A 19,780-nucleotide genomic window follows, 5' to 3' on the forward strand; every position below is an offset into this window, starting at 1 on the left:
AATATCACAATCAGTGAAGGTGTGCCAAGGAATAAAAGATCCACATCTCAACCAACAAGAGTCATCAAATTTTTACAAACCAAAAACTTTGTAAAACAGTAAATTGAGCAATAAAAGTATAAACTTGTTTTTAGTTTCTCTACGTGAAAGAGGATATGGGAATAAAATAAAGATTTAGAATGAAACTTATATGCAGCCAAGCAGGGAACAGCAGCATGGAACTAAATACTTAAATAGGAATACGATCCCAAGCAGCTTTCCTTTTGGAGGATATGTTGTATCCGTTTGTAGGTGGAGACTTGCAACACGTGGATTAATTTGGGATCTTCTCTCAGATGCTCCACACCATCTGGTCTGTGTTAACTGGAAACTCATGTCCAGGCTGCGCTACTCTTGCGAGAGTGGTTTGGCGAGGGCAGACTGTACTTACCAACACATTGGTTCAGAAATCGACTGGAGCAGAAAAGAAAGATCTGGCTCCTTTGTGGCAATGTCTTCAGAGAACCTGTAGTGACCTCAACTGAAATTGGATCAAACAAGAAAAATAATTTAAGCTGCAAATCCTTCCTTCGTTCCTCCAGGAGTGTGTGTAGCAGCTAAATTGGATTTGGAAGAAAATAGGGGAAGAAGATCACATTTAGTGAAAGCTCTTAGGTAACCAGCAGTTGTCCACACAAATCTCTCGAGTTTGCTCCAAAGATTCACCCTTAATTGTTTAACTGAACATTGTTTGAACCCCGAATCCTGAGGAGACTGAAAATGTGGTGCTGAATAACAGCCACTTGCATTGTGGTCCCTCCACACTTGAATTTTGTTGAGAGGTCCTGAAATTTATTTCACTTAGGACCTATACAGTTAGCACTCAGATGCTAAACTCAATAGTTCCAACGCATGTCTAAAACTTGGGACTCAAGTTCAGCCAAGATCAGATTTTAAAGCGTTTATCAGGGAGGGGAGCAGTGAAAGAAGAAAATAGTCATCAATGTGTCTGAAAATCACCCTTTCATTCCAACTGTGGCTTGGATTCAACCTAGAAGGATGTTCTCCAGATAGAAGAATAAGATTATGGAGGAGCAAGCAGAAAATTGGATTAGATTTACTGGCTCAAGTGAAATGAATGAAATTGCTCATTTTTGTGTTATGACAGTTTCTGATTCTCTAACCCCAGTATTATTAGACACCAAGTCCAATGCTTTCTCAGATTCCAGTATCCATCTCAGAACTAACCGATACGGTACAGTAGAAGGCAGGTGAAAATCATACCTCCCACATAGATTCATAGTATAAGCAAGCAAGTTGACATTTTGAATCCAATGTTGCAAACACTTCATGTGATTGCTATTTACTTTGCTAGCAACCTCATTATGCTCTCCGGTATGAAGGCACTAGGTATGAAGGTATGAAGGCACACCACAACAGCCCTGGATACGGTTTTCTATAAAGAAGCTTCTGAAGGACATGGTCCTAATTAAAAGATTTTCCTCGTAACCTTTCCCTCCAAACATAAAGAGAAGACAAGTTTCTGGATAAATCAGTTACTTTCAGTAATGGCATTGAAAACCTATACCTCAACCAATTCAATAAGGGGTAAGAATTCATGGAAGCCAAGCCCCATGAAGCCATTAATAACAATCCTTACATTTGATGCAAGAGGTTCACAGGGAAATGAGTCAAATGTGCAGTGATTGAATTGTAACAAATAGTCAACTTGCACACAGCATTGACTCACAAACTGCCATGAATTGAATGACAAATTTATCTGGAGGATTGTTAGCTAGAAGAAACTCTCTTCGATTTTCCAATAGTGTTGCAGAACTTTATTGCCTATGCGGACAGGTAGACTGGAGCTCAGTTTATTGTCTTATCTGGTGGAAGGCAACACCGATAAACCAGCACTCCCCCAGCAATGGCAATCTGGGCTGAGCTGAAAGTTCCAATGTGGAGCTTGAACCAACAACCGCCTCATGGAGAGCATCCTTAAATAAGCTCAATGTCCTGGCGTCTACCAACCATTTGATAAATGCTGAAAGGTGAACATTCCAAAATACAGCCACAGCTTAGGAGTGGACCATTAGCCTAACTAACTATCCATCCAACTTATCAACTGAGTAGAGCTCGCACTCTTAAGAATCAAACTCCCCCCAAAAATATCCAATTTCCCTAATGGGCACAGATGTGATGGGCTGAATGGCCTTCTTCTGCGCCATAAATTTCTATGGTTCTAAGTGCAAATGAATAAAGGTGTTATTCTTACCTGCTGCAAACATGGTCTATGAGCAGAGATACCGAGTCCAAATTATTGTCCAGTTTAGTATTGTGATACAGACACCGATCCCGTTGGAGCTCCACTGCTTGACGTAGTAGCGTCTGTAAACGCCGAGGAGGCAACATCACTGACGGTGGGAGGTAGGCTAGAATAGAAAATGAAAGTTAAAATAAAGATTGATTCCATCCTTTGGGGTCACTGGACTCGATTTTAAAATCTTATTCCCTCTCCCCTAACTGAAGCCACCCACATCTCACACTGCTTCCCACCCACTAGCTGGAACCCAGTCCTCTTTGCCAATGACACTCTGCACCTGAATGAAAGCGATGCAAGTAGGAGTGAACAGAACTGTAGATGCAAAATCTCTCTCTTTCAAGTAAAATGAAGTAAGACGTCCCAGCGCCTTGGGACGTCCTCCCGGCGTGAAAGGCGCTATACAAATGTAATCTTCTTGTAAAATGTGACCCAAGAACTCATCAAGTTAGGTTTACACACCCAATTGATCTCATCATTCTACAATATCCATCCTCCCATCTTACAATTATATCAATTACATTAAATTCTTAAATTTAGTCCCAACATTCCAAAATATATTAACAGAAGAATTATTGGTCCAACTTCAACTTCCACATCTATCTCATCACCTAACAACCCTGAATTCTGATTTTCTCTCTTGTCATAATATTTTTTGCCTGACATTTTCACCCTTAAGGGGAACATCATCTGGAGTGCATTCAGCACATACTTTGTCCAACCAATTATAGCACAATGAAATTCACAATGCCCTACCATAGTCTACATCAGTTGCCTTGTTAATGCAGATCACGATTGCCAAATTGAAGCCACTTACTCTGAAGCTTGTCAAGTAACTTTGAGCGTGAAACAGTTCCTTTTCCTTCCCATTCTGCTTTCACTCGTAGGTCGTCTGTATTGCTACACATGAGATACCTGTTTTTTGGGGGGAGGAAGGAGAAAAAGAGAAGAGTGTTAGAGATAATCTTTCCTGGTCCAATCTCAGTTCATGTGTGCACGTCTTTAATTCCACTTCCAAATGGAGCATGAGATTTGAAAAAATGCAGCTATGCACTAAGAGAGTTGGTGAATTTTTTCCAGCACTATTGTGCATCAGCCTGTTTTCGTTGGTAGCACCCTTGCTTCTGAGCCAGAAGATTGTGGGTCCAAACCCCACATCAGAACTTGGACCACAAGTCCAAGATGGCACCCCAAGGCAGTGCTGTGGAGGTGCACTCCTTGGATGAGACAAAAAAATGAGTCCCAATTTATCTATTCAGGTGGACTTAAGAATCGAATAGCACTATTCAAAAAGAGAAAAGTTCTCCCAGTGTCCTAGCCAACAATCCCTCAAGTAAAATTGTTCATTCAATCTATGGCTGTTTGTGAGATATTGCTGTGCGCATATCGACTGCCATGTTCGCTGACAGAACACCATCACTCCACTTTACAATACATCCCGTGAAGTGCTTTGGGACATCCTCCTGATGTGAAAGATGTTATACCAAATGTGAGAGATTATTATTAGTTAATTAACAAATTAGACAATACTTTGGAGACAGGGTCTCAGATTAACAAGTAATTTCCTGCTAACTACAGAAGCATTGGTAGACTGTTGGAAGTAGTAGGCTGGTTACTGGAACATAGAAATTTACAGCACACAAAGATATTCGGCCCATTGTGTTTGGAGATGTTTCATAAATTTGACATGCTAATATCTAATTTTGCAAACTCATCATCTTACTGATAGCAGCTGCTATGCGCTCATACATGGCTTTTCCTTTTGCCGAGTAGAAGCAGTGCTGGATTTGGCTATACAGACAGAAAATAGCTTGCTGTGTATTCTAACAACCGTCACTATACTTGAATACTTAAGTGTAAAGCTTTGAAGTGACACTATAAAACGCAGGTTATTTCTTTTGTTTTTTATTCCTGCTTCAAGAAGCAAGGCTTGAATTTAAGTTACAGTGCATATTTGAACTTTCATTCATGCCTTTCACATCAGGAGACCATCTAAACCGCTTCATATGATTAACTTGGAAGTGAATTTTATAGGTGAACGCAGAACCAATTTGCACACAACAAATTGGCTGTGCAAACAACCAAGTAGAATGATCAATTTTATCGCTTTTCTTTTCAAATAGCATGACTGGATCTTTATTCTTTATCTGAACAGGCAGACAGGACCTCTATTTAACATCTCATCTGAATGATGACACTCCCAACAATACAGCGCTCCCACACTACTCTGTTGAAGTGTCATGAGTTCAAAGTCTATCTTGGGGCTTGAACCCACAATATTAAATTCCAAAGGTATAGCGCCTTGGGACGCCCACCTGACATGAAAGGCGTTATACAAATGTAATTTTGTCTTGTAAAAAATTATGGACTGAAGACAAGGCAGTGGGTAAAACTAAGCATTCCTTAACATAGGGAAAGTAGATTTCAGAGCAAGAGGAGACCAAGTCCATTTGCAGCACCTAGGAGCATTGGCAAAAACCTGGGCACTGATCAACTCTGTAGACTTCTACAACAATTTACACTTATGTTGTACCTATGTGGAAAGAACATCTCAAATTACTTTGTGACAGGAGTATACATCAGGCTTAGGAATGCTGACTCGAAGCCAGAACAAAAAGGAACATTCAACATGAGGTTAAGATAGCCAGAGAGGAAGCAAAGCAGAATTCCCATTTTTAATTTGAGTGTGTAAACAGTTGGAGAGAAAGTTTGAAGGCGTCAAAGCAAGAATGATCATACCAGCACTTAAGCTGAAAATCAAATAACTAGACAAATACCAGCACATCTTTCTCTGTATCCTCCAGCAATTTTACAGTTTGCCACTAACAGCTGAGATAGATCAGATTTTAATAAAATTTGCCGAGACTCAGAGAACAATGTAAATAAATAATGCTTGCATTTGACAACAAATTTTGAATCATGATAAGGACTTCACAGGTAACTCCTGGCAAGATTAATACCAATTCGTAAGAAGTGATTGCAGTCATTTTAGGCATAGCAAGGTCTTACACACATAAAATGAATGGCCATTAATCTGAAATATCGTTAGCTGGATCATCAGAAGAAACTCTCTTCCTCTTTTCCAACAATGTCTTAGGTGTACATCCGCAGTCAGACAGGATAGTTTAAAGCCACATCCAAAGATAGTCCTTCTGACAACAGTTCAGCAACTGCTCTGACCGCATTGAAGTCAGTACAAAACCCACACGAGGAACCAAACATGACGCACGTTCAAACATGGTTATAAATGGCGGAGAAACAAAATACAGCAAAATTACTTGGAACAGCAGGTCTTTCTTTTAAAATGAGATTTGTGAAGGCACTAGATATTTAACTCTTCCTATATCAATACTTCTAGTTTCCACGTTTTAAAATTAGAAGGTAGCTTACTGCAGGAAAAAGACATAGTTCTTCAGTATCAAACATAGCTAGGACCTGTAGTACACTATTTCTGCTGGCTCTTTGCTATATACCATACAACAAAAAATGATATTTACATAGCACCTTTCACATCGGAAGGATGTCCCAAAGTACTGGACAGTCAAGGGTTTGTTCTCCGGCTGGGGATTTGGAATCAAGAGGGGTGGACCGTGTCGGAAGGCACAATCAAAGAGGAAGGTCTTGAAGACGGACCTCGACAGAGGTGGCGAGGCGGAGGAATTCCGGGATTGGAGTTCCAGAGCGTGGGGGCAGAAAAGCTTATGGCTCAACCACCAATGGTGGGGCGGGCAGAGTGGGGAACGTGGAGCAGGCCAGTGTCCGCTGAGTGGACAGTTTGGTATGGTGTTCATAAGTTGTAGAGGCAGAAAGAATGTCAACCATGGAGGGCTTTAAAGCGAAGACGAGGATTTTAAACTTGATCCTCTGACAGCTGAAAATGCTTCACAAGTCTGATTAAGGATTAAAGCATTATTTCTGATAGAAGTAACTGTTACAGTGACAGACATGAATCTATAGTGTACCTCTTTAATCTTTTAGGGATAAGCATACATGCAAAGTGCATTCAACAACAACTTGCATTTATATTGTGACCTTCATCTAGAATATCATCTCAAATCCCTTGTTTGTCTTTAAAATTTAAATATCCTTCCCCATTTTCTTTCTACTAACAGAAGTATAGACACGGCACCCCTTCACTTCCAACACCCAACTTTGCTTAATGTGTCAACCTCGGCAGTAAGACACTTGACCACGGATATGCATTGCATATGGGCAACATCTGTTCACAGGATTCGCAAACATTCCAACAATGCTCAACTGAACAAAAAAAAGGCAAATTTGGTTCCTTCAAACAGAGAATCCTAGAATGTTGCAGCACAGAAACGGCCCATTTCTCCCATCAAATCGGTTTTCTCCACAAATAATCTATTCAGTCCCCACACTATTTAATATATTTTTTAAAAAAGCAATGGCTCTGCCTCAAAATGGATGAACACAATCTATTGTTGAAGCAGTTTCTGATTGCATGAACAGCTGATCTAGAATTCACAATATCCTTTCCACTGGCCTCAATAAAGGTTGCTAGAATTTTAGTGGAACATTTTGACTGACTAAAAAAACTCCCCAGCTGCAGAGGTGAATTAATGCTAAGAGTTTGACAAGCTGGCCGCATCTGGGTGTCTGAGGGGGATGGGACCTCACTCTTCTCATGTAAAATGCAACAAACCAAGATAATGATCACTTTTCCAGCTCTATGGATCTTGTGTCAACTTGGTTCTGTTAGTAGTACACTCGTCTTAGGGTCAGAAGGTTGAATATTCAAGACCTATATCAGGACTTGAGCTGCTTCAACAATGGATTGTGTTCATCCATTGTTGAGGCAGAGCCATTGCTTTTTTAAAAAAACATTAAATAGTGTGGGGACTGAATAGGTTATTTGTGGAGAAAACCGATATGATGGAAGAAATGGGCCATTTCTGTGCTGTAACTTAAACTCAGTCCATCTAGGTTGACACTTCAGCACAGTACTGGAGTGCTGCGTTACCACAAGATTTTAAAATCAAGCTTCCTATCCAAGTGGATGTTAAAAATCCCATGTCACTATTGGAAAAGAGAAGGGAGTTTCTTTCAGTGTCCTTGGGACGTCCTCCCGACGTGAAAGGCGCTATACAAACGTAATCTTATTGTTGTCGTCAACAATGACAATATGCAACCATTTAACTGGGAACCAAATCCAACACTGCAGAATATTGCCAAATAGTGGTCCTTTTCTGCCAAGCAGTGAGAGCTAAAGCAATTGACAATTTCTATTTTTAAAGTAACATTTGAGAAAATTGCTACTGACCCACTCAGGATATGTATTCGCTCTGTGTTGAATTTCAGAGGCGTCAGCTCACAGCGCAGGACCTGGAGAGCTTCCAGAACTTTCCCGTCTTCCAGATATTCCAAGTATTTCTGTTGCAGCAGCAAGAACTTCATTTTCTGAAAATATATACATAGAACAAAATGGGAAGACTGGTAATTTCAGTACCTAATTATTTCAGTGGATTTTGAAATTCAAATGTTCAAAAATGAACAGGGAATTCTGAAACAAGGAATCCAATCAAGAGAGACAAATAAAATATGTCAAAGCCATAAAGCCATGCTAATCCCAATACAAACTTTACCTTGTGGATTTCACAAAGACAGAAACAGTTTCAGCGGCTGCTTTCATGTCAAATAAGTTTATTATTAAACACAGCATCATCGTTTGAGCGTGTGCAGAAGTTTGTCACCAGTGGCCACAACTGAACAGGATACTGACCGACTGGAAAGCTGCACAACACTTAGCCAACAAAATTGCACATTCATGCAACTGTCCTTTTAGGAAACATGGAAAAAATGGTTCAACTTTGAGAGTCATTTTGAGCAACATTTTTCCCTTCACTTCTTAGATAAGTTGTTGTAGTTTCTGTTCCTCTTCAAGACTTTAAATCAGTGGTGGCCAACCTGTGGCCAGTCAAGAGCAGTTCCCCACCCCCCAATCAGTAGTGTTTTCAGTTTTGTGATTTTAATGGTATAAATTCAATTAAGAACTTTATTTTGTTGACCGACAATACAACAACTTGCAACAACAATATAGCACTCTCCATGCAGGGTAGTCTCAGAGTGCTTAACAGTGGTGGAACCTGACTCCGAGCCGGGGGGTGGGGAAGGGGGGAGCGGCTAGGAGCATAGTTGAAGAGGAAAGTTTTCAGGCGGGACTTGAAAGAGAAGAGAGGGCAAGGTGGAGGGTTTGAGTGAGTGTTCCAGAGTTTGGGGGCATAGGGGCTGAAAGCACGACCTCCGATGGTGGGATGGAGGGTGTGAGGGTGCAATAAAGTTTGGCTGCCACTGTCCTAAATGCTGTTCTATAACTGGCTAGTCGGAAGCTAACTACTTCAGTGCCAGTTTACCAGGATGCCCGGATTAAGTCTGATTCCTAAAACAGGAAGGCTATAATACAACATACCACCTTTACAACATGCTAACTGATGGCTTACATGTGGAATTCACGAGTGCACACCTACCACCTAACCTCTGGACCAATTCATGAGGATAAGTGTCTTCTTAATTCACAGCATTTTATTTGAAGATATAAAGCATATCATTTTTTATAAGCTGCTGTAAAAAGCATTGCACACTACTGTAAGCATCACAGAATGAAACAATGCCATACTATAACTGATTAAACACATAAGGAAAGTCCACCATTTTGTTCAGTTTGTCTTAAAATGATCACAGAGTATAAATTGGTGGTGTTTTTCCTCAATAGGTTCTATTTACGGGGACTGTTTTCAGCACTGTTTTCCTATTACTCATTTGATTGCATGATTAAGGAAAGAAGATATAAAACCACAAAGAGCAACAAATCTGTATTCCAGGAACAGCTGCATCTGATACATTACACATAGCTGCCGATTTGTACAAACCACAAGCACAAACAACGAATCAATGGCCCATAGTCTAATCACATGTTCAGCAAATTCAGTCCAAACCAGCAGCAGACATGTCAACGCCTTAACTTTAAAATGGACTTTTGTTTAGGGCTGTTTCCATGAAGCAGTGTTATTGCTTCCCCCTTCCGTGTCTCCTCACTCCCATGCATCACCACTCAAGCAAGCAATGATCTTCGAAACGTTACAACAATGTTGTGTTGAACCGACCACTCAGAAACAGCAAACAGAGCGAACACTCAATTGATCTGGTCAGAAGCAGCACCCCTCCTGGCAGGAATGTACTGCACAAATTCTGACAGCATTTGATCGCACTCAAAAATAATACAACCCTCAATGTCAGCAGCTTCAAACAGCATCCCGATAAACTGTTCATATTAGTGCGCCCAGTGTATTCTAAATGCAAATGGGCAACGTTTTCTACTTAAACCGGAGCTCCTGGTTCTATGAAGATGAAGCAGACAATTCAAAGCAGGTTTGTGGATTTCTAACTATGCTCATGGCATCTGGTTCATTTTTATATTGAATTAAGCCCAACACCATCCTTAAAACGGGCTCAATTTTAAAGTGTACAATTTTGAAACTATTTGCTTTATAACAAGATTCTAAATATAGAAATAAGTGCACTTGTTTTATTAATGCAAAGCAGTGATCAAGGTGGGAGTCCGGCTCTGGGTGTCAAACACATTCAGCCTTCAGGGTCAAATAATCATGGACCACAGGGCACACGGCAGGCTTGTTTCCTGTAAAAATAGCTACCCCGACTTCACTTCCTGAACTATTAAAATCATATGGCAGAGAGAAATGAACACAGAGTGGCAGGGAGAGACACACGTACACGGACAGAGTTAGAGAGAAATTCATGCCCAGATTGGCAGAGACAAATACACACCCATGTGTATCTCTAGAAGTGATACTGATTAGAAATACTGAAATAGCAGAGCGAGAAATGCACACAAAAACATTACATGTGCACGCAACAGTTCTTGTGAATCCAAGGGAAACCTACGGTATAAGCAAACTCATGCAATAGCAAGGCACAAAGTAACAGAGCACTGACATCTCTTTGATGCCACAAGAACATGAATGTTAGGATAGATCACTTGTGTTAAGTTCATATTTAGCAGTGAGTTCAAGTGCTTCTACGTGGTAGATTGGAAGGAAAAATCTCACCTACCACTCTGTCTTTTAATCTCTGCAACTAGGTGTATATTTGTCTCTGCCACTCTGGGCACAAATTTCTCTGCCACTGTGCGTATATCTCTCCCTACCACTCTATATGCGTTTCTCTGCCATGGCGTGGATCGGGGTGCCTCCCTTTGCCACTCTTGTCTATGCATGTGCCTCTGCCACTGTGTGCGTTTATGGAAGCCTATCTGTACCTCCTCGCTCCCTCTGTGTGTTTCTTGCCACTACGTGCGTGTCTGTATCTCGGTTAATGTGTCTGTGTGCGTGTCTCTCTTCCACTCTGTGCAGGAGCCCACACGTGCGTGCCGCTCTGCCTCGAAGTATGCGTTTTTCTCCCTCTGCCACTGTGTATTTTTTCCTGTGCCACTGTTAGCGTTTCTCTATCTGTCTATGTGTGAGTTTTACTCTCCCTGTGTATGTCTCTTTGCTATTCTGTGTCTGCATGTCTCCCTCTGCAAGTCTGTATGACAATGCATCTCTTCCTCTGCCACTATGCATGGGTGTTTCCTGCAGTCATTCTCGTGTGCATCTTTCTCCCTGTGCCATTGTGTATGTATCTCCTTTTTTGCCACCCTGTGTGCGCACACTGTCTCTGCCACTATATGCACGTCCCTCTGCTTCTGTGTCTCATTCTGCCACTCTGTGGGCATACACCTCCCTACCACTATGTACGTACATGTTTCTCTGCCATTTTGTGGCTGTGCCATTCCATGAGTGTGTATTCTTGCGCGTGTACTTTTCTCTTTCACTGTGTCCGCATGCAACTCTCTGCCCTTCTGCATGCACGTGAGCCTCCCTCTGCCATTGTTTATGTGGGTTTGCATGCACGTGGGTATCTCTGACACTGTGTGGTGCCACAGCAAGCTCCACTCCTGGCCAAAATACTTGCAAAGAATACTTTGAATTTGACGACGTTTCCCTCCATGGTCTCACCCCACCCTACCTATACAATCTTAATTGCTCCCTCCGCTCAGCAAACACTGACCCGACTCATGTCCTCTGTCTGATTCGCCCCACCACCCTGGGCAAACTTTCAGTGATTCAGCCCCTACTCTCTGGAACTCTAAAGGCACCATATAAATTGTTGCTTTAGCTTTCTGTATCCAGCATCACTTTTTGATGATACATCAAATGATACATCAGAAACCAGACACATGGTGGCGAGTGGGGTTCAATCCAGGGTGGTTCAGCATCCAAGACATCTTGCACCATCTTTGCCCTTTTGCCTCCCTGAAAAAAATCAGGTCTTCCAGATTGTAGTAAACTAATGCAGAAATGTTTTTAGACCTTGAAGGGTTAAAAAGAGAACAGGAGTTTTTTTTGTGTACTGACCCAAAACGTCAGTTCCTCTGTTCCCAGTTCTCCCCTCCCCCGCACTCCTAGACAGGAAGTTCTCCAGTGCTGCTGCAAAACAAATGAATCAGCTGGAACAGACAAACAGCTGATCACCTTTGTTTATCTTCCCACCCAACCAGCAGCAACATCGGCTTTTTCTACCCTAACAAATAATTTCACATTTTAAACATGCATCTCCATTGACCATTGTTCTGTCAAACACTAGCCTGTCCATCCTGACATATCCAGAAGCTTTTACATTGAAATGAACTTTTTTTTAAAAAAATGGAAAACACCAATAAAACATCTGTCTCACTCTGGAATTTTCATTGTTCCTTACCACAATCGCGTGAGGTGAATGCACCAAAGACTTCAATTCATTAAGATCGTTTTCAGCCTGTTTTAAAAGAAACAATCAGTTCAGTCCAAATTAGGCAGTGAAGAAAACCCGTTTATAAAAGGCAGAAGATTTGACAGAAACCATCACCTTTTCCCATTCTCCTTCCATCACGTGATTGCGGAATTTGGTTGCAGATGAATGCTCCAGGCGACAGCCTGACTCCTGCATCAAAAGATCCACCGTTTGGCTAAAAGAAAAATTCAAACTGTAACCTACCATGACATTTAGTGAGATCCAGAATAGTCCATCACAATTTAAGCACAAGATTCCATAGCATTTACAAAATTCACTGCACAGTACATATACCTACACTGTACAGTGGGCACTCATTCTCCTTCCAAACCCTTTATGTAATTAGGCGAGTGCATGTTACAGAACCATAACAACTGATGGGTATTTTATGTGTAAAGTATACCAGCCATGCTGTACACAAATTATCTCCCAGGTTTGCTTAAAAATAGTCATTACACTTTACATTAAAAAATCCTGTGTAACGCTTTAAGATGTCCTCCCGACATGAAAGATAGGACACCAAATGATCAATGTGTTGCACTACGTATGTGCAGGTATAGCCCTGCAGGTGCTGTAATAATCCTAAAAATATCAACATGCCTTTTGGGCAAGTTCATGCAATAGTATGGGAGTAAAGCACTACTAAACCACCCCAGACAGATCAAAAACACTTGTTTTTTTTTTGGTCAGCCTGGTGTCTGACACGTGTGCAAACCCATCACTATGCTTAAGACTATCCAAACCAAGCTGAAATTTCCATGCATCCCACCTACACATAGAAATCCCAAAGCTAGATTGTTGGAATGGAATGCGCACTCTCTCCCTGGAGGGACGCATTCTGCTTACCTAATTCCTGAAAAAGGATTAGCCACAGATTGGCAAGAGCCAAAGCTCGGGGACCCCAGAGTTGGGCTACTGCTGGGAGTATAACCAGTTATAACCACATTAACCACATAGCTTGCCATTGATATTGCTGTCTGGCAAACCTTCCCGCTGTTTGTCTAGCTAGGACCACCCTACCCTTTACGGCTTTGGCTTGCAGGGCTAACCGAAGCTGAGTGGGATGACTCCTGCCCCCAGTGACTGGTCTGCCCTTCCAGGTCTTGCCAATGAGCTAGGCTGTCATCAGCAGTGCCCTGGAATACTGCGTACCTGCCCAAAAAACACTTGACATTGCAATGGAGCAAGTAAACATCCCATTATTAATGTGTCATATAACCTTTAACATAGTCAATTACAATGTTAAAATGCTGAATAACAACAAATTGCATAATTTGTTTATCACACATTTCATGTAAAAACATCTCAAAGGCGTCACCAAATTAGAATAATTTGAAACAAAATAAATGTCAGGGGCAATTGCTGCAGCCAACCAGAAAACAAGTTGCCAACAAATCGGATTTTTGGGGGGTAGTTTGCTAGAGTGAAGGATATTAATGAGTACCCCAACAGAAACTCTTCACTCTCAAATGGCAGCACACAATTTTCTCACGAAACAACTTTACCCTCTCCTGAATAGATTTTTCTGTTTTCATGTTTATTCACTTTGCTCTGCCACAACTACAGTCATTCATAAAAAATTAGAATGGAACGATCCAAACACATTTGTACATTTTGTCAAAATTGGAAGCAGTTTCATCTTCACCCCAATTTTTTCTTCACATTAATGCACAACCTGACCTTTACATCTACACAAAGTATCACTGTCCACTGTATGCACTCAAGAGGAATTCAGCCACAGTATGCAAATATTATTTTAAGCTTTTTTGTTCTAAAATTCAATGCCAGAAGATACTTAAGCCCTTCTCTTACAACATAGGGAGTACAACCCATTCTGTCCTGTACTCTCAACTCAAAGCACGAGCGAAAGACAAATAGCAACAGGTAGAACTTTCCTGGAAGTCGAGGCTAACATGCCAATAAACACTACTGCAAAACAGAAGGGAACTTTCTCAAATGTCCTGACCAACAATTCTCCAAATAAAATGTTTCTGGGCTATGCTGGTCACAATACTTGAGCATTTTGAAACATTATCATGAGACTAAAAATTCAAATTCTTCTTCCACTTCTCTCTTCATTCCAAATTTAACAACAGTATACAAAATCTAGAGAATATTCATCCCTCACAATTTACATTGCTCAACCCTGACCAGTAACATTCCAAATAAAGCGTTTTCCTGATCTTATTAGAACTCCAGATTTCATAGAATCAAACAGCACAAAAGGAGGCCATTCAGCCCATCGTGTCTGTGACAGTCTTTGAAAAGAGCTATCCAAATTAATCCCACTCTCTCCCCGCAGCCCTGCAAACTTCTCCTCCTCAAGTTCTCTCTCCCCATAGCCCTGCAATTTGCTCTCTCCCTATAACCCTCCAAACTTGACCACATTTAGATATAAAACATTTTAGCGGCTTTACTTCACTACATATAATATCATAAGGGGACCAAAAAAGTCGTCATACCATTACAATATCTATTTGTTTTAGATAATAAAGTAGCTCTCACGACTTTCTGGTCACCTGATTATACCTCTGGATCAGAAGGTTGTGATGTTCATGACCCACATCAAAACATTAAGCTCACATCCCAATGCAATACAGAGGATCATACTATAAATCAAGGTTCCCCCTCCTCCGTTGGAAGTGGACATTAAAGATCATGTACTGCTACTAGAAAACAAAAGGGAGTTTCTGCCTAACAATCCTCCAGATAAATGGACCGTTCACTTCATGGCTATTTATGGGATCTTGCTGTGCGCTGACTGCCATGTTTGCCTACACTTGGGACAATTCTCTGTCAAGCGCTTGGGAGACGTTTCGAGATGGTGTCGAGTCGCTCACGGAAGATTATCGTCTGCATTTTGCTTATAACAACATCGATTCTTTTAAGATCATTCCAATAAAAAAAAGCCTATACGAATAAATGAAATGGGGTTGAATAGCCGCTGTTTTTTTTTCCTCATGTTACCTCTGCAGACGTTAAAACAGCCCTGCAAAACAAATGTCAGCGTTCGTACTCACTTCAGCCCCAGGCCGTGCAAGTGTTGCCCGATCAGGCGGATCACGTCCTCGTCGCTCTGGGACAGCCGCTTCTTCTTCTTCAGGCCGCTCTGATCGGGGCCGGCGCCCGTGGAGGCGGCGGCGGCGGAGGAGGAAGAAGAGGGCAGCCCATTGGAATGAGAGGCCGGGGCGGCCAGCGGGTTCTGGGCGGAGGCCGCGGCGTTGGAGGCCGGCGGCTCGGCCTGGCTCAAATCCCGGACCGCCGTCGAGTCCCCATTGTGGGCTGAAGCGCAGGAGGGGGCTTCGGCGTTTTGGTTCCCGTTGGCCTGCATGACTCCGCTGCTGCCGCCGCCGCCGCCGCCTCCCCCTCCCCCGAAGAGCAGGAGGCCGCTGCTGAGGTGACCCGGAGGGGGGTTGGGGCCTAGAAGCACCGCCGCCCGCTCTCCCTCGCCGCCGCCGCCGCCGCCACCACCCTCCTCCTCCTCCGCCGCCGGCGCCGCTCGCTGCTTCTTCCGCGGTGGCGGGGACGCTCCGCCGCTCTCCGAGTCGGAGGAAGTGGAGGAGGAGGCCAGAGTGGACGCTGCCTGGGCCGCCGCCGCTGCCGCCGCCGTGGTGCCGCCTGTGTGTCGAGGAGATGTTGTCGTGGGGCCCGAATGGCCCCCGGGGGAGTAGATGGGTGGTGGTGGGGGGGGGGGGTTGGGGAGGAGGGGGGAGGGGAGGGGGTGGTGCTGCGCGCGGCTTTAACGGTCAAAAAGTGGGGGCGCGGGGGCTCCGAACCGCTCCGCAGGGTGTCAGGCTGCGCGCGGCTTTAACGGTCGCTTCGCCGCGGGGTTTCCCTCCCTGTCCCCGGGGGAGAGGGGGTCCGAGCACCTGAATCGCCGTCTCTCCCGTTCTTTCTTTTCTTCCCCTTCCCGGGCTCGAGTGGCCTATATTTTCCTCTCTCTCTCTCTCTTTCTCTCTCTCTCTCTTTCTACAGCTCGCTCTTTACCTCTCCCGCCCGCCCGCCGGCTACTTCTTGCCCGTTCCCCCGCTCCGTAATATTTTTCGGTTGTCGTCGTCGCTCGAAGCCGCGGCTAAATAAATGGAGTCTTCACCACAACACTGAGTCCACAGCGTCCGCGGAACCTCCTGCACTTCCGCTCGACCACCGAGGAGGAGAGGGTGAGGTCATCGCGCGCCGTCACCCTCCCAGCCCCGGTGACGTCACCGCGCACGATTGCGTGCCGAAGCACCGCAATACCGTGACCAGGAACCGCACGAGCGACCGACTGACTCCCCATTGCCTCCAGGCGGCGCTATCGCCGCCCTGGGATTGGCTACTTCCTTCGCACTCGGCTGCTCCTTCCCCCCCTCGTGTAATAGTTCGCATTTTTGCAGAAATATAAGAAAAATGCAGGTGCAACAATCCATGTAAATCGACGACAACTTGTATTTATTATAGAGCCCCCGCACCCCCGCGCGGGATGGCGTCCCAGAGCGCTTTGACGGCCGGCGGCGGAGCACGACGCTGAGCCAGAGGAAGGGGGGGAGGTGACCGTACGCGCGGTCAAAGTGGAAGGAAGGCGTGACCTGAAGATGAGGAAGGAGGGGGCAAGGCCGCGGGATTGAGCGAATGTTCCAAGGTTTTGGGGTGTGATGGTTGAATAGGACTCGGTTGGACGCGCCCTGAAAATCCACCCTGACCTCTCGATTTGAAAGGCGCTACATCAACAACAACTTGAATTTAGGTACTACCCTTCACACCGAGTCTAGGAGCGATTATTATTAATGATTGCAATTGATACAGCGTTCAAAGCACTTCACAGGTAAATGTCAATTGTGGTGAACTGTGTATTTGGAGGTAAACCCAACAGAACGGTCATCTGCTCAACAACAGCAAATTACATTTGGATATCGTCTTTCACGTCAGGAGGACCTGAGGCGTTAGACAGTCAAGAATTTGTACCCGTGCTGGGACTCAGGTATAACAGTGCCGGTTGCCTGCGCTCCACTGGGTCTGGCCTCCTCCTTGTCCTCTGAATCCTCCGCTCCATCATCGACGGCTGTGCCTTCAGCCACTACACCCCGAGGCTTTGGAACTCCCTTCCTCACTCCCTTTGCCTCTCCCCTTCTCTTCCTATTTTCAGGTCTTGGCTGAAGACCTTTCTTTTTGACCGCGCCTTTGGTCACCTTCCTCCCCCTCCCCCCTGGCTCAGCCCCGGGATCCGTTACTGTGAAGCTCTCTGAGACGCCGTCCGGTATGGAGGGCGCTATACAAATCCAAGTTGTTGTTGTTATAAACCTGGATCTAAAGTGATTTGGGGCCATGCATCCCCAACTGCTTTCCACTTAACAAGGGCTCAAACCTCAGCCTTACCAGATATCTAATGATCAACTAGTGACTGCATAGGGGAAGTCATATGGGTTTTCTTTGGGCTTGAGTTGGTTACAGGGTGACATGTCTGGCAATGGAAATTAGAATTGAGTTGATCTTGTACAGCGGTCTCATTACCTGAGCCAGGCAGGCCCACAGTAATGCAGGGCACAGTTGACAATAAACAAGCCAGGCAAATGTCCAAGTTAATTGGTGGGACTTGGAAGATCAGACCAGTCATTGGGGAGTGCGGTATAAACTGGTTAAACTCCAGCGTTTACTCTGGAGGCTATGAATTTATAATATAACAATCAAACTTACATTTGATATAATGCCTTTTATGTCTGGTACTCATCTCAGAGTGCTTCATAGGATATACCCTATATACAAAGTGTAGTGACTTTGCATTTTGTGGGCAAACTGGAGAAATAGGTAAACTGGGTGGAGTACTCCATTTAATAATAATAATAAATAATAATTCTTGATTTGATATTGAGTCTTATCAAGTCTTTGAGTCATCTCAAAGGGCTACACACAATATACTGTAAAGTAAATTGATTGTATATTTTGTGGGCGAAAGGTGGTAGCCAATTGTGCACAGCAGTGTCCCACAAACAGTCGTGGATTGATTGACTCCCCCTGGCTCGGTCCCGGGATCCAAAACTGTAAAGCGCTTTGAGACGCCGTCCGGCGTGGAGGGCGCTATATAAATCCAAGTTGTTGTTGTTGTTGACTAAATTTTTTTAAACAGGAATTATTACTCCCGGAAAAACGATTCGCCAATCAGCTAACCTACTCGGTTCCTACTCACTGCTAGGTAAACAGAGGCGTGTGGAGTAAGGAAACTTGCCCAACGTTTCGCCCTGCCGGGAATCAAACCCAGGTCCTCTTGCTTGCGAGGCGAGTGCTCTAACCACCAAGCTACAGGACTCCTGTAGCTTAATAAATAATAATAAATAATAATCCTTGCATTTGATGTGGAAATTCAGACACAGGGAAATTTCCATGCCTAGTAACATGCATATTTAGAACTCTTGGTCGGGTTTGAATACTATTTCACATGACAAGTGGATTTCAACATATGTCAAGAGAACCAACTGATGAAATGTAATGAGTAACTGCACCCAATCCCTCCAGATCGCACTGCCCTTTCAGGCTCAATAACCACACTTAGACCCATCAGAGGGCGCTGTCTTCACTTGCTCGACATGATACCCAGTAGTAATAAGGAGAGCTCCATATTCACCTGCCCAGAAACTGCATTTAGTACCACCAGAGGGTGCTGTCAACTGATCAATAACAGGGGAAATCCATCTCCAGGTTGAGCATTGCAGCCAATTTGAGAGTACCAAAAATTGTATGGAAATTTCCCTTTGTCTGGAATGGAGTATGCGCTCCTCCACAAGGATGCAACCTGTTTACCTAAAAACCGAGAAAGTATTGGATGCAGGTTGGCAAGAGCCAGGGCTTGATTCTGGAGAAAAACACGGAAGCTAGGTGTACTGTCGACTTTTTTTAAAAAACAAATTATACATATTTATTTGTTGATATATATATTTACGTTTATCTCAGACAGTATCAAACCCATTACAGAAAAGACACATGTTATTATCCCGTTACAGGATGCAACATGCTGTTGACAACCATCCTTTTGCTTATCCCATCAATTCACTCATCCATGTATCCACTCACTCTCCTTTCCTCCCTTTGTTCACCCCATCCTTCCTATTCATCACTGACAGTGCAGTGTCGGAATTGAGTCAATCTTCTTTGGTGGTCTCAGTAGTTATGTTCCTGAACCAGAGAGGTCTGCACATTTGATGATGGATCAATTATCCCAACTTATCATCAGAACTTGAAGGAGCAAACCATTGATTGGGGATACAGATTCTTCACATTTGGCTACTGTTAACCATGAAAGTCACCACTTAACAGGTAGGATGGTACCTATCCAAGCTGGAAAGCTTGCCAATCAATGTTCAAAACACTGCATGGCATTGGTATTTAAATGCCAGAAGTACCCCAGTGCCCACTGGGGTCTCCAAGTCTTGGCTCTTGCCATCTTGCATCTAATACTTTCTGGGATTAAGTTAGTAGTGTATCCCTCTGGAATAAAGTGCTCACACCATTCCAAATAAAGGGAGAATTCCATGCATATGTGGAATTCACAGCAGTTTGGTTTGAATATTGTTAAGCATAGTGATGGGTTTGCAAATGTGTCATGTTTTGTGACCAAGACAAAATCCCATCCTTCCATCCACCCATCTCATCTGCTTGTTC

At 43.6% G+C, this 19,780-nt stretch overlaps 1 protein-coding gene across 2 annotated transcripts in view; it reads right to left on the minus strand.

The window, feature by feature from the left end:
* wdr26a (WD repeat domain 26a) overlaps positions 1–15,494 on the minus strand; it is a 29,948-nt gene extending 14,454 nt beyond the window's left edge. The window contains exons 1-7 of one of the 2 annotated variants that reach the window (XM_042332699.1): positions 15,169–15,494; positions 12,224–12,323; positions 12,077–12,133; positions 11,734–11,805; positions 7,584–7,720; positions 3,117–3,214; positions 2,255–2,411 (exon numbers count right to left, since the gene is read on the minus strand). In XM_042332699.1, coding sequence (XP_042188633.1) covers positions 2,255–2,411; positions 3,117–3,214; positions 7,584–7,720; positions 11,734–11,805; positions 12,077–12,133; positions 12,224–12,323; positions 15,169–15,479 — 932 coding nt within the window. In that variant the 5' untranslated portion in view covers positions 15,480–15,494. The remainder of the gene's footprint in view (positions 1–2,254; positions 2,412–3,116; positions 3,215–7,583; positions 7,721–11,733; positions 11,806–12,076; positions 12,134–12,223; positions 12,324–15,168) is intronic. The other variant, XM_007898217.2, reaches the window with a different exon arrangement.
* Positions 15,495–19,780: the final 4,286 nt, after the last annotated feature.

This window comes from Callorhinchus milii, unplaced genomic scaffold (assembly GCF_018977255.1).
Source record: "Callorhinchus milii isolate IMCB2004 unplaced genomic scaffold, IMCB_Cmil_1.0 Scaffold3, whole genome shotgun sequence".
Classification (NCBI taxonomy): Eukaryota; Metazoa; Chordata; class Chondrichthyes; order Chimaeriformes; family Callorhinchidae; genus Callorhinchus; species Callorhinchus milii.